The sequence below is a fragment of the Hoplias malabaricus genome, chromosome 11 (assembly GCF_029633855.1).
Source record: "Hoplias malabaricus isolate fHopMal1 chromosome 11, fHopMal1.hap1, whole genome shotgun sequence".
Lineage (NCBI taxonomy): Eukaryota > Metazoa > Chordata > Actinopteri > Characiformes > Erythrinidae > Hoplias > Hoplias malabaricus.
In genome coordinates, this window is record NC_089810.1 from 18,858,213 (window position 1) to 18,876,162 (window position 17,950).

General features: G+C 40.6%; 1 protein-coding gene across 5 annotated transcripts in view; it reads right to left on the reverse strand.

Moving 5' to 3' along the window:
* The window catches only part of tbxas1 (thromboxane A synthase 1 (platelet)), an 85,037-nt gene that overhangs the window by 14,380 nt on the left and 52,707 nt on the right, over positions 1 to 17,950 (reverse strand). For all 5 annotated transcript variants that reach the window (XM_066684824.1, XM_066684826.1, XM_066684823.1 and 2 more), the window contains 4 exons: positions 12,290 to 12,378; positions 11,469 to 11,617; positions 11,065 to 11,195; positions 9,148 to 9,483 (listed from right to left, as the gene is read on the reverse strand). In XM_066684824.1, coding sequence (XP_066540921.1) covers positions 9,148 to 9,483; positions 11,065 to 11,195; positions 11,469 to 11,617; positions 12,290 to 12,378 — 705 coding nt within the window. The remainder of the gene's footprint in view (positions 1 to 9,147; positions 9,484 to 11,064; positions 11,196 to 11,468; positions 11,618 to 12,289; positions 12,379 to 17,950) is intronic.

The following is a 17,950-nucleotide window of genomic DNA, read 5'->3' on the forward strand; positions in this document are numbered from 1 at the left end:
CCATCCTTGTCATTATTAGCTCCACTAACCATTTATTTAGTTTTTTTTCTGACTTTTTATGTCAGCATTAACTCCTTTATGTAAATAGCACTCTAATTCTCTTAGCATCAGCTCAGATGTATTCTCTGGGTAGGATGACAGAGCACTTTTCTCTGCATGAGAACCTTCTGAGAACCTCTGCTAAATACCATAAATGTACTTGCAAATTCATTCTCAGTCCACTCATGCACATATGGGAGTGGAGCCAATACCATTGACAATGAGTGTAGGAACAAGGAGGTCACTTAATAGTTTTGGCTGAATGGTGTATATGCATTCATAAACGTACGCGCACACACACTCATACACAAAGACAAACACAGTTGTGACACATTTGAAAGCAAAAAAAGTATAAAAGTATATATGAGGGGCTCTTCAAATCTTCTTTCATCTGTTTGAGAAACTGCAAAGACGGACACCTCCATAAAGGTCATGCACTATTTCACGGTGCCAATCTACTCTTAACATTCAATGCAATGCCTTAATCCTCTCCAACTTTCCCCCTCTCTCTCTTTCATCTTTTCTTAGCCTAAACCAACACTTCCGTGACACTTTGATGAGATGCACAGAGCCGCTTCACTGTCTTTCTCCCACGGTGCTTCTGCTCTCCTAATCAAACAGTGTCCAGACTTTACAGCACTGACCCCAGGGGTTCAGGGCTCCGTACCCACCAGAAAAGCACAGAGCCTTCATCTGAGCTAAAGCCCCAGAGCCTGCACACATCCCCTCCGTCTCTCTCTCACTCTCACTTTTTTCTCAGTCTCTGTCTCTATTCCACTGTCCCTCTCTTTCACTCTGGAATAATCAAGCAAATGGAATGGTTTCACAAAGAGAAAGGATCGGTTGAATACTGAACATTCACACTCCTATTGAAAAAAGTTAACTTTTCTCACTGTAACCTAAGAACACCCAGGAATTTAGCTTTTCACAATTCAGAATTGATCCGCTGCTCATGGAAAATCCCATAGAACACCAGCAATTCAATGCTGGTGTAAATATGAAACACTAAAGACCAAACAAAATAGCAAATGGCCAGTTCTTGGAAGAAAAAAATCTTGTTTTGTTGAAGGATGTTTTGTTGGTGGGATCACAATGCCTGAATGCAGTGAAGGGGATCCTGTACTGAATAAATGGCGAAATGGTGCCATTCTTTTGATGAGACGTCAAACTATGTTTCTGAGTCTCAGGCGATAAAACATTCCTTTGAGCATTGCCTTGAAAATAGTGTGGTGTTTCCTCAGTATCCTGCAAAATCTACCATAGTGACCACCTCTGGTCTCCTAATCACCCCTTCTTCAAACACTGGCTCAGCCATTCTCACTCGACCTAATAGCTGATGTGTGGTGAGTGTAATGGCATGTATTCGCTGCATCCAAGTGGATGGTGCACATGGGTGGTGAAAATGTGTCATGGCAGATTTAGTTCAGTATTATAACTGTGTATTAATGTTAATTTTACACTGAGTATGGTGGTACCCTCAAGGGCACGGTTATATCAATGTTATGTATCAGGGTCCTGAGCATGTAGCCCACAACTACAGTGGAGTAGTAAGCTTCTCTTACAACAGCAACCACCTAAAGCCTAAGACAAGCAGCCTCTATGAGTCTGTGTCCTTAACATTCATTTGAAGGCTGTGGAATTGTTCTGGAGAAGCTACAAGACAAATAAGAACAATATGTATGGGAACCGACAGCTCCGATGGCGTGACTGGTGCGGGATCAAAGACAGTGTTATTGAATTTAGCGCTGAAGATGCAGGGGTCTTTATTCAGGCTTGAGTGATATGAGTGAGGGGAGATGAGCGAGGGAAAGAGCCCCCCGGAGGCTCAGCCTCACAGGCACAGCACCAATGAATTATTCACACACAGGAAAGCCAGGCTACTTCACTGCACACACACTCCCTCACTTTCTCTCACTCTCTATTTAGCTCTAACTCACCACGCACCCCCCTGACGGCCACCCTTAGTTGCTGCCTGTGCTTCTTTCACCTCTTCATTCTGTCTTCTCTTCCTGTGCTTCCGCTTTTCCTGTCTGTTTTGCACCTCCCCTGGCTCCGCTGTTTGTGTCACGTTTGCGGTTTCGTTCCCTTATGCTTAATGTCATGCTGTCGCTATCTCTTTCCATTTCTCTCTCTCTCTCTCTCTCTCTCTCTCTCTCTCTCTCTCTCTCTCTCTCTCTCTCTCTCTCTCCCTGATGGAGTGTTCAAAACAACTGTCATGCTCTCTTCTCTGTATATATTACATTTCCTTCCTTTATATTTCACTTCCTCTCATCTGCCCCTCAACATAAACCTCCATATTTTGCAGCTCCTGTCAAATTTTACTGTCCTGTTATAGTCGTCCTTCTGTTTTTCCTTCACCTGCTTGCTGAGCTCTAAGAGGGGGTAACCCTGTCAATCAAACGTCAGGACAGTGCCATTCCTACTGATTACATGTCCAGATTGTTTATCTGTCCACTTATTCTTCTCATATTCTCTGTTGTTTTGGGTCTTCTTCACCTTTATACAGTTGAACTGGAAATGAGGTAAGATAACATATCCTGACAGGAAATTTCAGAATTGATTGAGTAGTTACAGATAACAGATGGATGAAGAAATGCCGAAGGTCATTGTTTTCTCGTACTGATAATGTAACACGCATGAGGAGACGGTGTTGATGCACTGTAGTAAAGAATGCATCAGCAACAGTCCGTCACCTTAGTGATCCATCACAAGTCCAAGAACTCATCATAAAACCTCAAAATAAGATGTTCTAAACCTTGTACAGTACTGTGCAAAAAGCTGAGACCAACCTTCACTTATGTACATTAGAGTAAGGTCAAGAAAACAGCAGTAAATACATTAAACACTGAAAACCTTACACACAATACTGAAGCAAGAGCGGAGTGCAAATGTCTGTGGAGGGAGGTCTGTGAGGTGAGAATCTTACACGCTGTTTATCTGACTTTGTTGGTGATTTCCACGGTTGTGTCTGTCACATTTATATGTTTGTGGATTGACTGATTTAAATCCTGTTTAGCATCTCTAACACTTCATCATGTTTGTGGATCATCTTCATGGCCCTTTTCACTGGTAAAAAATGCATGAAGGATTTCCTGACTTAATACTGTATATGCAGTCTACATTAAATAATTAAACTGTGCTCTCAATATGAAAGTTGGTACAGTTGGATGTGTGTGTATGTGTGTGTGTGTGTGTGTGTGTGTGTGTTTGTGTGTGTTTGTGTTTGACTTCTTGACCAATTCCATTCATCTATCTCTTCCTGTCTCTGCAGTGGTTTAGTGCACTGATGGTTCTAAAAAAAGAACTCTGTCCATCTTCTTATTCTTCAACACAACTCCCAACCACCCCCCCCCCCTCCTCTCAACATTTGTATCTGAAAAAGAAGGAGAGACTGAAAATGTGTAATTTTGCAGTGTGGCTCGGCCTCCCGCCCTCGTCTCCCACCTCTGGCTGACTCATTAGGTGACGCTCCGCTTCATCTGGCTCTGCTATTTATGCAGATAAAAAAGGCAAATTAATGACAGACCCCCTGGGGAGCTCTGCCGCAGCCCGGGAAGAGAAAATGAGAGGCTAGACCAGCAGCCAGCCACACACTCCTTCAGGCAGTAAGGCATTTACATGTTTGCCACTTAAACCATCCAGTGGTAAAAATGCAGCTCGGTGGGGCTGGGAGACAGCTCTGAGTCAGTGACACTGCTACAACAGAAATAGAAAAAGAAGGGCTCAGAATCTGTCAGGCTTGGTATTTATCTGTCTATTTTGGAATCTAACATCTACCGCCAAGTAAAGCTTACGACTGCTTAACAACTTCTGAACAAATTAACTTCGGATTCATGGGCAATGGCTCTTTCATTGTAGGGGATCGTCCATGGAATTCATGTTGTTAGATCAGAGCAAACATTAAGTCTATTGCTTTCTAGTATAATAATAATAATAATAATAATAATAATAATAATGTACCTTGTTATTAATCAGGTTGTAAACAACTTAAAGATAAATAATAATAATTTGTAGATTATTATTTAAGATAGTATAGAAAAGGCAAGTGACCTGTTTGCCCTTTAGTGAATATGCTAAGACTTCAGGATGTGAATTTTGTCATTTCATATGTTAATGTAAACCACATTATCATTGAAAAGACATTCTGTTAGTGGATAATTCATTATACCTGGTGGTTAAATGGTTAAACTTAAAAGATATGTCAAGATCTAAATTTTAGAAGTATAGATAGATGTGGGTTCACTATTTGGCAAACAACATGTCACAATTCCTTGTATTATAACTGATTATTAATGGCTTTGAAGGTGTTTACAACCTAATTAATAACCACTGATAAACAGATTTTAAAGTATTTATAAACCCTTACAAGGGTAGTCTTTTTGAAGTAGTTTTGTGTAATCTATTGTTCGTAATTATTAGGGCAATTTATCTGTTGTTGTCAGCTGCTCTTCTGTATTAATGTAGTCCTGGAGGGACTGTATTTCATTGTACACTCAACACATCTGCAGTGAGAAGGACAGATAGCAAAGTTGACTTTGACTTTGAAATAATAGACTACACGGACAGATCTGTTACTGCACAATAGGTTAACACAATACCTAAAGCTGTCACAGTTACATGACTAAATTTAATAACTCCATTAAAAATCTCCATCTTTGTAAAGGGCCAATTATTCGCTACCAGTTAGCATGCTGATAATGCTTATGATACATTCCCTCACATTTATTTTTTTTTTGAGCAATTTTCACTACATCTCTTCTACAAAGCAGCTGTCCTCTCTCATGTAAACACAGGTCCAGTGCTATGATTGAAAATGAAAGTTTTAGTTACACAAGCTTGTTCGGAAGGCAGAAAGGAAAATTATTGGTTTAGAGGTTTGTGTAACTAACTCTCACATCCGTGCTGTGATTGGACTGTGATTGGATGTTCTCAGACTTAGAGAATAGAGGCAGACTACACAAAACTGATTGGTTGGTTTAATTCTACAGTTTGAGATAAGGAAAAACAATGGAACTGATAGGCATATCCTTACATTACATATGTGTGTGGTTATCATTTAAACTAATAAAAACTGTCAACAACTGGGTAAGCTTAAAGTTTTAAAGTGGTTTCAATGCATCTATGTTTTGGTACAAAGGCAGCCCTCTGTTCTGCTGATCAGGAGAGTGACATTTGAAAAGCTTTCAGTGTTGATGCATTCAGTTTGAGCACAGCGAGATGCATTTACCAAATAAGCTGAAAGGCCCTTTGCTCCTCTCTGAGCTAAATTTGAGAGTGGTGCCAAGCACTGCAGGTCCAGTCGGGGGGAGACTGACCTTCAGATCCACTGTAGTCTGATGTCTCGCAGACTAATGCCCAGCTGCTCGTAAAGTCAGAGCTCATGGCTTTAAGTTCATGTTTGTGTGTGTGTGTGTGTGTGTGTGTGTGTGTAGTCACATGCCCAGAAAATACTAGTTTATAAATTTAGTGTTGCTTTTACCAGATATATCTTAAATAATATGAGTGAAAAATGAGAGAAAGTTTTACTACAAAAACAACATTTATGAAAGCACTATATTATAAACTCTTCAAAGGAAAGGTTTATTATTAGCTATTAAATCGAATGTATGATCCTTTGAAAATTGCTTTAACAAAGGAACGTCTGCAATAGACATCTGAAATCGTGTCATAAAGAGTTCAGTAAACAGAGGGATTATTTATTTACCATGGTTCCTCCAGGACCATGTTACAACATAGCGCAAGTGCAAGTAATACAATAATTCTGTAGTTGGAATCTTGTCTATAGGGTGAAATCAGATTTTCAATGAGTAAAATGAATGTCATTGTCAAACATCATGCACTCTCTGTGGAAAGCTGATAAATCTTGCTGTATGTACACTTCTCCTATGAATGCCATTGGATTCTCTGAACCCTGAGATACAACTATTGGTACATGCAAGCTAACACTGTATTGCAGTGAAATGACATCAAAATTCTGGCAACTTCACTAAAATAACTCCAGTAAAATTTCAAGATTTGCTAACTCAAGTAGTCATATATTAGTCATATATTAGCTGGCACTGTTATATAGTAGAGCTGAAATTTATTAGTAGATATATTTACTTATATTCAAAATCAATATGAGGATTTGTGACATGTGTCTATGTATCACAGTGGTGCAGCAGGTAGTATCACTGTCACACAGCTCCAGGGTTGTAAGGTTGGGTGTCCTAGTCCTGCACTGGGGGACTGTCTGTGAGGAGTTGGTGTGTTCTCCCCGTGTCCGCGTGAGTTTCCTCCAGGTGCTCCGGTTTCCTCCCACAGTCCAAAAACACATGTTGGTAGGTGGATTGGCGACTGAAAAGTGTCCATAGGTGTGAGTGAATGTGTGAATGTGTGTCCCCTTTAGAGTGTGATCCCACCTTACACCAAGTGATTCCAGTAGGCACCGGATCCACCACGACCCTGAACTGATTAAGCACTTACAGACAATAAATTATTCATTCATTCATTATCTGTAACCGCTTATCCAATTCAGGGTCGCAGTGGGTCCAGAGCCTACCTGGAATCATTGGGCGCAAGGTGGGAATACACCCTGGAGGGGGCGCCAGTCCTTCACAGGGCAACACACATACGCACACACACGGACACTTTTGAGTCGCCAATCCACCTACCAACATGTGTAGGTGGAATCGAACCCACAACCTCCAGGCCCCTGGAGCTGTGTGACTGCGACACTACCTGCTGTGCCACCGTGCCGCCCGACAATGAATCAATGAATTAATTATTCTATTTAGTTCTTATATGGGTATGACGCCTGTTACTTAATGGCACCTGACTTCAAAAGTATATTGTATCGCTATAACAAACATTTTAGGCATCTTCAGCATTACAAATTTAGTCAAATTACAGAAGCGTCTATACTTCTTTGATTTGCTCTTTTGCTACTCACATATATTTAACAGCTAAAGCACAGGGATCATGAATGTATTTTATTAAGAAAACCATTTAACGGATAACATGATGCTGAAATCAGTGTCAAATACATGTTAGAACATAGAGAAATCAAGTGTTATAAAGGTTTGATTTTTTAGGCCTGCCCTGAGTGAATCAAATGAGCAAAAACTAATAGATTTAATGTTACAATTGCCATGCTACAGAAGAAAAAAAAGGAGGCACTTGAGATAGATTTAAAAGCTGCTAGCTAGGCTATGTATTTACTTTCTACCAAAGATGAACGATGCCCAAAAAGCTTCAGAGAGGGTTTACATTTCAAACACTCCCTGCTGCTTGAAAAAAAAAGAAAAGGTAAAAAGACCCTGACTTCCTGAGCAGGGCTAAATGAAGCATGTGAGTGTCAATGGGAGCGAGTGAATAAGATGAAAGGGAAGAAAGGGACTCATTGAGATTGACTAGCCCTGCTGTTTGATCTGAGCGGCTGGCTGGCCTTGGCTGCAGGTATTAAGATTCAGCCGATGCAGGCGCATGTTTAACAAGGCCTGGTTTATGTGCTGGCCATTACAGCAGTGTTTTGGGAAAAAGAAAGTGATGGGAGTTAGAGCAGTGACTGTAGAATAGCAGCAGTGCAGCTAACCGAGTAGCTCCAGTCAGAAGTGCTAAATGAAATCTCTGTAAAACACTCCGCTCCCTCATTTCTCTTCACAAGCTGTTTATCTGAGCACAGAGACATGTTGCCTGCCCCCTCCCTCTCTTTTTAATCAAAGATTTCATCAAAACTGCATTACGCAAAACCTCTGCCAGTGTTTTGTTTATCCAAAGCACTGGCTTTGGAACGTTAGACTGTAGGGTAATGTGACCTCGGTGAAGATAACTGAAAATACACTTTGAAAAAAAAGTATGTGGGTCAGCAGCAGAAGCCACCTTTATTCCACCTAACAGCATGCACTATTAGGTATGTTTTCTAACCCTTACAGCTCTCTATACAACACCCCCACACACACATACACACACACACACAGACACACAACCCCAGTAACCCCATCATCCACCCTCTTAGAGTTTTCTCTGGGTCCATAGATAGTAGGATTCAGCCAGGATTCTTTTTCCATTCCCTATTCCTCGTTACACACATAAGCCAAAGCAGCAGATATGTATATAATACTGCAAAATCCCGTGCTATATTTATGAGTGGAGCTCAATACTCACAGCTGAGTACACCTAGCAGAACAAATCTTACTTTTCACAATGTGCTGGTAGCTCTGAATTTTTTATTTGTTTGTCTGCCATGCACTATTTGCCCTGGAGATAGAGGACAATGGATAGTAACAGGGTAGAATGCAACAGCAAATCCAACACAGGCCCCATACAATGTACATTACGCAAACACATTGACACACACACACAGACACACACACACATAAGAGTACTGCACACTGTTCAGGAATGAAGAGATACACATCAGCTCCAAATGCCACCCTCCTTTAGAAATCCAACTTCTTATCTGCAATTCTGGAATCAATAGAGGGTGTAGTAAACAGAGCCCAACTCCACTGGATCAGGAAGAAAACAGAAATGATACCTCTTTTTCTTTTCTGATGCCAAAACTGATACTCAAACCTTGAATATTGGATGATACAAATACCAATTTGACATCTGAAGCACTCTATCTAAATAAACCAGCCTCATCAAACCACTCTTCTCTCCAACAAAGAATAAAAATAGAGCATAGAGCACATTATTGATACAACCCTAGATTTACAATTTACTGACACAAAACAAGTTCTCCAGTCAAACCTAAAGTCTCACATGTGGGATGTTCAGACACTTTCTCCTCAAGAGTAGCGTGTTCACCCAGGGTATAGTAAGATGTATTAGCATGTGTGTGTTCAATGTATATGTTGTGTTATTTATATATTAACTATACTATTATTAATTGTTATAATTAATTATTATTAATAAAGACGTGATTAAATAGCAGAACAGACCTTTTAAATGTTGGTAAAATTTTAGATGAGCTTTGTCTTTTTTCCTCCAATATTAATCTGGTGTTTTCGCCTGGAATCAGCTATATATAGAAAACTATAATGGGTGCCATCTTAAAATAAATAAATAAATAAAATATACACCAAATAACATCTGGTGCTGTGTGTCATAGTGTCTCTCACTCACATGTTTGGCGTAGAAGTCGTCCACTTCTCTCTGAAGCTGAACCTGGCTCTCTGGGTGGATGGCCAGCAGGTAGCAGACAAATGCCAGAGTGTTACTGCTGGTCTCATAGCCAGCCAGAAGGAAGATGAAGGCCTGTCCTATGATTTCATCCTCCGTCATCATCCTCTTCTGCTGGGGTCGTCTTGAGGGCTCATCGTGGTGATGTTCTTCTTCAGCTGTTTGAGGCTGGGCATTGGCCTGCTCATCTGCATGGCTGACTACATCAAAATGCTCTAGAGATACACACTCTTTGCTACTCCTAACATCCAGCATCAGCTGCAGGAAGTCCCGTCGTCGCTGTGAAGACCCAGAGATGAAAGGTCAAGGTAGGGTGTCTAAAGGATGTATACTAAAATACTAAACACTAAGCCAAATATAGAACTTTAATATTAGAGGTGCAAGTGTATATTTATAAGTATGTAAGTATGTGGTTTTGCACATTGCACCTTCGAGGCACTCTCTCCTTCACATTTAGGCTTTGGAAAGAAGCATTTAAATAAGTGCTGTCCAGAATTTAGACTAGTGCTGTCACTGCTGTCCAAAGAAAACCAAAATAGTAACTTTATAGGAGAAAGAAAAAAACATATTTAACCTTTAATAGAAGTCAATGAAAAAAGTAATTTTGGAAGATTTCATAAAATTTTTACACAATATAAAGGACAGATGCAGCTTTCAAACGATGTAGTAAAAAAATGGAGATATGCAATTTATTCAGCAGCACAAATGCTGTGACCCAGCCACAGGCTCATGGGTGGCTGTGGCTCACTGATGTGTGAGGAGAGTGAAAGTTGCCCCGTCTGGCTGGATGTCAGAGAACAACAACTGCAGCACAAATTACAAAAAAAAAAAACAACATAAAGAAAAAGAAAAAAAGTTATAAGCATCCCAATTTGTGGGGAACTCTAATGTAGAATTGGACAAGATGGCCTAGCCTTGGCTCCCTTTGCGCATCAATGATGCCCATTCAACAGTTGTCCTTTCTTGGACCTATTTTTGTAGGTACCAATCACTGCCTGTGGGAACACCCCACAAGACCTGCTGTTTGAAGATGCTCTGAGCATAACAATTTGGCCTTGTCAAGTCACTCAGCTCCTGCTTGCAACACTGTTCACTTGCTGCCTAAATAATCCCATCCCTAAGAGGTGCCACAGAAAGTAGACAATTAATAACTGCATTTTCATGCACTATATAATTCTTTCTTAATCCATTTAAGAGAGCTAGATTTTAGCTCAATAATCTGATTTCTCATTGCATGTATAATCATACCCAGATTCCATTCTGATTTCCCTGTCTGCGCATTCTCACAAATGTAATCAGAGTGTAGAGCCATCTCAGACACAGAAGATGTTCTCTAATTGTTCTGTATATGAAAATTCATAAAGTACCACTCGCCCCCACCACTCCTCACAGAGTCCAACAGCTTGGGTCTGTAACGGAAGGAACGATGATGTGTCTGAGAACAGACACTAACTTAAATAATTTGCCTTCTTCTCGAGTAGAGAACGTGTAAAGAAAGTTGTGAGAAGGGCAGCACTGCATAATATTAGAAATCATAAAAATATAAGATCCATATTTGCAGGTAAAGTGGGTCCATGTTTACAAAAAGCAGCAGCAGGACGTTTGTCATGGATTTCTGTGATATTATTGGCTGTTGCAAAGCAGAAATCAGATTATTGCCAGAGTCATGTAAAGTGTGAGTTTTCCCAAGTGCATGTAAACACACTCAATGTTAATCTTGCCGCCTGTAAATGGTTTTAATCCTGTGGCTGACCAGTGTAGCATGTCAAATATAGCATGTGAATGTTAGACATGCATTCATTAATATTGCAAGTGCATAGTTAAGGACAATTTTTCAATTCATTCAAGGTTGTGCTCTACCTGATTGGCTGGCAACTCGTCCCTCTGTTTTATGATTTTCTGAATGCAGCTGATGAAGAATCTGTTCATCTCACGGCGGGGTTTATTGGGTATCAGGGCACCGAGGGGTCCGATCAGAAATGGGAAGGCCACTAGGAGCACAATTGACAATCATGAAGTCTTTCTTTCCCCAATATACTTAAGTCATAAACACAAGGACAAAGGCATGTTTAAATGAGATCTCGTTCTCCAGTCCTCTACAATAAATGTGCTATGTCTTTATACTTCATTAAAGTTCATTTCTTATTATCATTTATGAGAGCGCCTCATGAGAGCTGAACTCCCCAGTAATACAATTAAAAAGGAGATCATTCATTTCTAGATGGGCACCGTAGGTCTGTGGTTAATGTGAGAGTATGACATACTGAAGATGAACATGATGGGCCTGAAGAAGGTGGAGGAGAAAAATTTGGAGGCATTGTGGACAAAGGGGTCATTAGGGTCATTCTGAGAGTCCACCTGGGTACCGAACGCCACACTCGCAATCACGTCCATAGTGAAGCAACCAAAACACCTGCAGGAAAATAGGAAGAAGAGTCACCACTACAGTAGCAGTCAGAAGTGTGGACACACTCACAGGAAGCTTTCTACCTTTTTGTTGTTATTTATACATTTTTCTGCATTTTAGTAGTGGAATCAAAACGGTTAAAATGATTATTATATATCATGAGAAAGTGTTTAAAAAATGATAATTAATATCTTTAAAACAGCCTTTCGGTCTTGATAAAGATTTGCCACTGTCTTTAGCCAATTCAAGCTTTAAAAACACACAGACATCGGCTGTTTCTCAATACCTAGAACACAAAGAATGGACCTGTGTTCTCTAGAACTATGTTCTTGAGCAGTCTCTTCACAAGAAAATATTTTTGATGCCACAATGAATTCTGGGAATTTCAAGTTGTTCTTGTTGGTAAGTCATGAACCAATGCATCTTTGTTATTTTGGGCAAATCAAGAACATTATCCAGGTACTTGAAATGTTTTTGCATTTGCTTTCTTGAGTATTGGAATGTGACGTGACTTCAGCAGTAGAAGATGACGTCAAACACAAGAACATACTTTATCCCCTGCAAGATTATAAATATGGGATGCTCTGGTTAAGTGCCTCTGCCTTATGCCATAAATGTAAAATGTAAATGCAATTCAGAACACATGCCACACACACAAACTCCTACATACACATGCACCTGTGAATGTCAAAGCTCTTTCCAGACTCTGCGTAAGCCTCCAGGTTATTCAATAATGTTTCAGTGGCCGTATTGATTAGAGGAACCATCTGCGAGGAAACAGATACACACGGATATCAGCATTCAGAAACAGCAAGTTTTTATCCAGAAAGATCCTTTTAAACCTGTCAGTCACTAATGTTTATAGTTTCTTTAAAATGAAAAATAAAACTTAAAATAAATGTATACATTATCTTTGTGTTTATGAAGTGAATTAATTTGTCAAAAGTCCAGACCTATTCACTTTGATGATTCAAGAAAGTTAGTTCCCATCATGTATAATCTCTAAAGGGGGTTATTACAAGATTTTGTTAATTGTATTCTATCAATTTTATCATATTCACAGATCAACTTATGACCCCTTGTATCTACACTCATCGTCCATTTCATCAGTTCCACTAACCACAGAGGAGCACTTCTACAATTATGCAATGTAACTGTAGTCCATCTGCATACTTTGTTAGCCCCCTTTCTTTCTGTTCTTCAGTGGTCTCACATGACTACTACAGCATGACCAACACGAACTACGCTGCAGCAGATTAGTTACTTGCTCTGACAAGGTCAACCAACAAGGTGGGTATGACTGAGAGTGAACTGTGAGTGGACAGTGAGTGAGTATTTAAACTGAGAATGATCCACCACCCAAATAATACCTTCTCTTAGCTTGAGCACATATAGTAAGAGAAGCGAATCAAACGCCTAATGAATTTAGAAACAAGGAGGTTATTTTATGCCTGTATACAAAGAGTTTTCTAAAGTTTTATAAATTCAGTCATTTCTATTTATTTTGTTCCTTGTGTAATTAGGTCTAATATTTCAACTGATTTTTATCAACTTTTATTGATGTTATTTCTCAACTCTCAGACATTTAATCATGAATACATTCTCTCCAAACCACTTTCTAAGAAGGTATACTTTCTGTCTGAGCCTTTCTAGCTAGAAAATATCACAATAACCCCCAAAGCTGAGAAAAAATTGGGATTAAATGGCTTACAATAATTTAAGAATAACTCAACCAGTTTGCATAGGAATCTATATAGTTATGAAATAATAAAGCTTTAATAAGCCTGTGATTTCAAGGGGTTAAAACAAAATGAGGCTTTCTTCATTAAAGAGAGGTACACAGCTGGTGACTGAAACATTCCAACACAGAAGCCCCTGCTGAAAGATTTAGACTGAGCCTGAGATGAAAAGTGTGGGTGGCATGAGATCTGCATTGAGTGAAGAAATCCCTTAACCTGCGAGGAGAGCGTGGGTGATGCCACTATGAAGTGATGAATTAATTAAAATCCAGTTTAACTCTGCTTGATTTTGGAGGTCATCACCGAGGGGAAAGACTTGATGGATCAAAGCCATGTTAATGAACTCATTACCTAATTGCCTTTTATATGTTTAAAGAGCACATACCATGGCTGTACAAGGAAACCATGTATCTCAATTTTTTTTCATTCTTCTTCATCATTTGTGCATAGTAATGCTCTTTACAATGTGAGAAAACATCACAATAAATGGTCCAATAGAAACGGTCCATTACATTCCGTTGCATTACATTTTAAGAATGTTTTGGCCTTTACGTTAAGTTAGATTTAAAGTTAATAATGTTAAAAGTTCGACTCTCACAGGGGTTCTAACATTGGCTCTTTCATCAGGTGACTGTCTGTTCAATCCATGGTGATACCTCAGCCAGCCGGTGGTGCGAATCCTGGAGAGCACAAGTGGCTTAGTTCTTAGGGGGAGTGGGGTGACCTCCTCCCTTATCACACAGTACGGTGCCAACAAGCACTTCATCTCTCAGCTGTTGTGACAGACATGGGCTGTGGACACTCTCCTGTTTTTGAGTCCAGCGATGGTGCATTAGTGGCAGTGTGAAGAGACAGTTGCTGGCATCATGTGTCTCAGAGAAAGTATGTCATGGTGTTGGTAGCATGGTGTGTGATGGGGAAGCTTAGCTAATGAGGTTGAAATGAAGATGAGTAATGACTGGGAGAGAAATCTATTAAAAATAACTGGGGTATATAAACAATAACTAAAAGTTAGAAATTGCTTTACATCAACATTTAAGAATATTTATTGGCTTATTCTGCAGTGTTACGTTTTTGGAATGTGAAGAAATGCTGCTCCATGCAGCTGATTTTAGAAATATGTTTGTGTGTGTGTGTGTGTGTGTGTGTGTGTGTCTTTGTGCAGTGAGCTAGAGGCTGATGATGTGAAGGTGGAGCTGGATGACACAGCGAGCTCCAGTCAGGTCACGCTACTGTGGACACCAGATCCGGCAAGCTTCTAAACCCCTTACCACTTCCTCCTTTCTCTCTCACTCTCTCTCTCTCTCTCTTTCTCTCTCTCTCTCTCTCTGTACTGGAGCTCTCCCCTTAGATGACCATGACTGCAACTGTGATAAGCCTCCATCTCAAAGCAGACCTCTGCCTATTGATCCTGCCTGCTGAGGAAGAGAGAGATGAGGATGCAAGCAAAAGAGGTAGAAAAAAAGAATAAAAAAAACAGAGAGGGAAAAGACAGAGAGGTCCCAGAAGAAAGGCAAGTGAGTGTGTGTTTGTGCATGTGTGTGTGTGTGTGTGTGAGAGAGAGAGAGAGAGAGGAAATAAGATAAAAGAAATGGAGAGAGAAAAAGTGTTTGAGACAATGTATGAAGTACTGAGTGAGAGAGAGAGAGAGAGAGAGAGAGAGAGAGAGAGAGAGAAAGAGAGAGAGAGAGCACAAGATGTCCTGTCTGAGCTCTGTGGTCTTTTGTGGGGCACTGAAGCACAGCAGACTGACAAATCCAGAATATACGCAGCACAGCCAGACTGACCTCAGCCCACAGCCCACTGACTCTGAACCAGGAGCAGACTAATTCCTGACCTTCACCTGCTCCTTCCTCACACCGACCCACACCCAGCCTTCCTGCTGATTTAATCAACAGCTTTTCAGACAATAGGTGTTTTCAGACACAATCTCTAAACATGATGCTGTCTTTCACCGATATTGAGCTCTTCATATGGAAAGCGATGTGTATGTTCAGTTTTGTGTTTAATCATTTGCATTCCCCTAATTTTATTACTTCAATATCCACTGAATATTTGATCACTTGTATAAAATATTGAATTTAATTTTAAAACTATATTTTAAAATAAACTGCAGGTTTAGCAAGCGCAAGACTGAACTTGCACGCCACTGCTCTAAAGGGGCAAATTAATTAATTCATTCATTTTCTGTGACCACTTCATCCTGTTGTGTATGGTCATGGTGTATCCAGAGCCTACCCAGAATCATCAGGCACAAGGCACAATGTAAAGTCTAATGTTAAAAGTCATTACTTGGACTGAGTGAATCTGACATATATATATTTAAAAGGTTACACTCAGTGTACAAATTCATTCATTCATTCTCTGTAACTCTTATCCAGTTCAGGGTCACGATGGGTCCGGAGCCTACCCGGAATCACTGGACGCAAGGCAGGAATACACCGTAGAAAGGGGGCACCTGTCCTTCACAGGGCAAGACGCACTCACACATTCACTCACACACTCAGACCTAGTGGGAGACAGTGGGAGGAAACCTGGAATCCTCAGAGGAAACCTGTGTAGACACAGGGAGAACACACTCCTCACAGACAGTGACTTGAAACAGGGATTTACCTCAGGACGCAGAGATCCTGCAGTTGTGTGATTGTCAGAATACCTGCAGCACCACCTCAGAGCAAAATATCCTCTACTGAAATGTAAACATTTTTAAACATTTTAATCATGCTATAAGGATAAGGATAAATAAAATTGGAACAAAATTCCCTGAAAAAAAAAATTTTTAATTCCACTGACAGCCATTTCAAGTTACCATTTTTTAGATGAAGATCCAGACAGTGACGTGTTGGTTCAAAGGAAGCAATTGTTAATGTGATGAAATGATCAGTAATAAGGAAATAATTCTGGTGTATTTTGCAGTGGGTCAGGTTTACCATACAGGGTGAGTGTGTGCATGCCTGTGGTGTGATGGAGTGAATGTGTGTGAGTGAGAGCAAATGGGCGCTGGGCTCAAAGGCAGATGAAGAAGACTAGAGAGGCTGATGGAGGATGACAGGAGCAGTGTCCTCTGTCTCTTCCTGCAGCTCCAACACAACTAATGAAAATCAATACAGGCGACAACACCCCCCCCCCCACACACACACGTCTGAATACGCTAAAGTCATCTGGGTTAAACATTAAGAATGCAGCCAAGTGTCTGGCATAAAAATAGCACCCATCTTTCCACATGTACACATTACGATATAATAGTTCCTAACAAGTACCTCGCTTGAATGAATCTAGGAAAACTCTTGGTGACATTTTACTGAAGGGAAGCATTCAAAAACTACACAATGTCTATATAAACCTTCTTTATTTATGAAATGATTATTATCATCTTTGCACAGCAACACAACAAAGTTTTGCCTCCACATTAAACCCACCTGTTGTAGTTTATACAAAGCCATCCCAGAACTCAGAAACAGTTGGGAGTTAACTATTTTGTGCAAGGGCACCTCAGCCATGTGTGTTGAGGGAGGAGACAGTCCTGATCTTCTAATTTTCCTACTAGCTGAGGCGAACCAACCAGCAATCCAGGTCACTCCTCAGTTCACAACTACTTCTATTTCTACTCTTTTGAAGGTTACAGTTAAGTTTAGGATAAAGGTTATAGATAGATTTACCCTGCGTTCATACAAACAAAGTGTTAAGGTGATTTACTGTAAATAGACGGCAGCAATCACTGATAACAAACATAGCTGTCTCATACTGACCATGCTGACAGTGACATCCCATGCTTAATCCATAGGGTTTAATATGATGTTGGCCCACCCTTTGTAGCTAGCTTCAACTTTTGTGGGAAGGCTTTCCACAAGGTTTAGGAATGTGTTTATGGGAATTTTTGACCATTATTCTAGATGCACATTTGTGAGGTTATACACTGATGTTGGACGAGAAGGCCTCGCTCGCAGTATCTGCTCTAATTAATCCCAAAGGTGTTCTATTGGGTTGAAGTCAGGACTCTGTGCAGGCAAGTCAGGTTCTTCCACAGCATCCACACATTTATGGACCTTGCTTTGTGCACTGGTGTGCAGTCATGTTGGAACAGGAAGGGGCCATTCCCAACTTCATTCATTCATTCATTATCTGTAACCGCTTATCCAATCCAGGGTCGCAGTGGGTCCAGAGCCTACCTGGAATCATTGGGCGCAAGGCGGGAATACACCCTGGAGGGGGCGCCAGTCCTTCACAGGGCAACACAGGCACACACACACATTCACTCACACCTACGGACACTTTGAGTCGCCAATCCACCTGCAACGTTTTTGGACTGTGGGAGGAAACCGGAGCACCCGGAGGAAACCCAGGCGGACACGGGGAGAACACACCAAACTCCTCACAGTCACCCGGAGCTGGAATCGCACCCACAACCTCCAGGCCCCTGGAGCTGTGTGACTGCGACACTACCTGCTGCGCCACCGTGCCGCGCCATTCCCAACTTATTTCTACAAAGTTAGGGGCATGAAATTGTCCAAAATTTCTTGATATGCTGAAGCATTAAAAGTACATTTTACTGGAGCGAAGGGGCCAAGCCCAACTCCTGAAAAAAAAAACCACACAATAA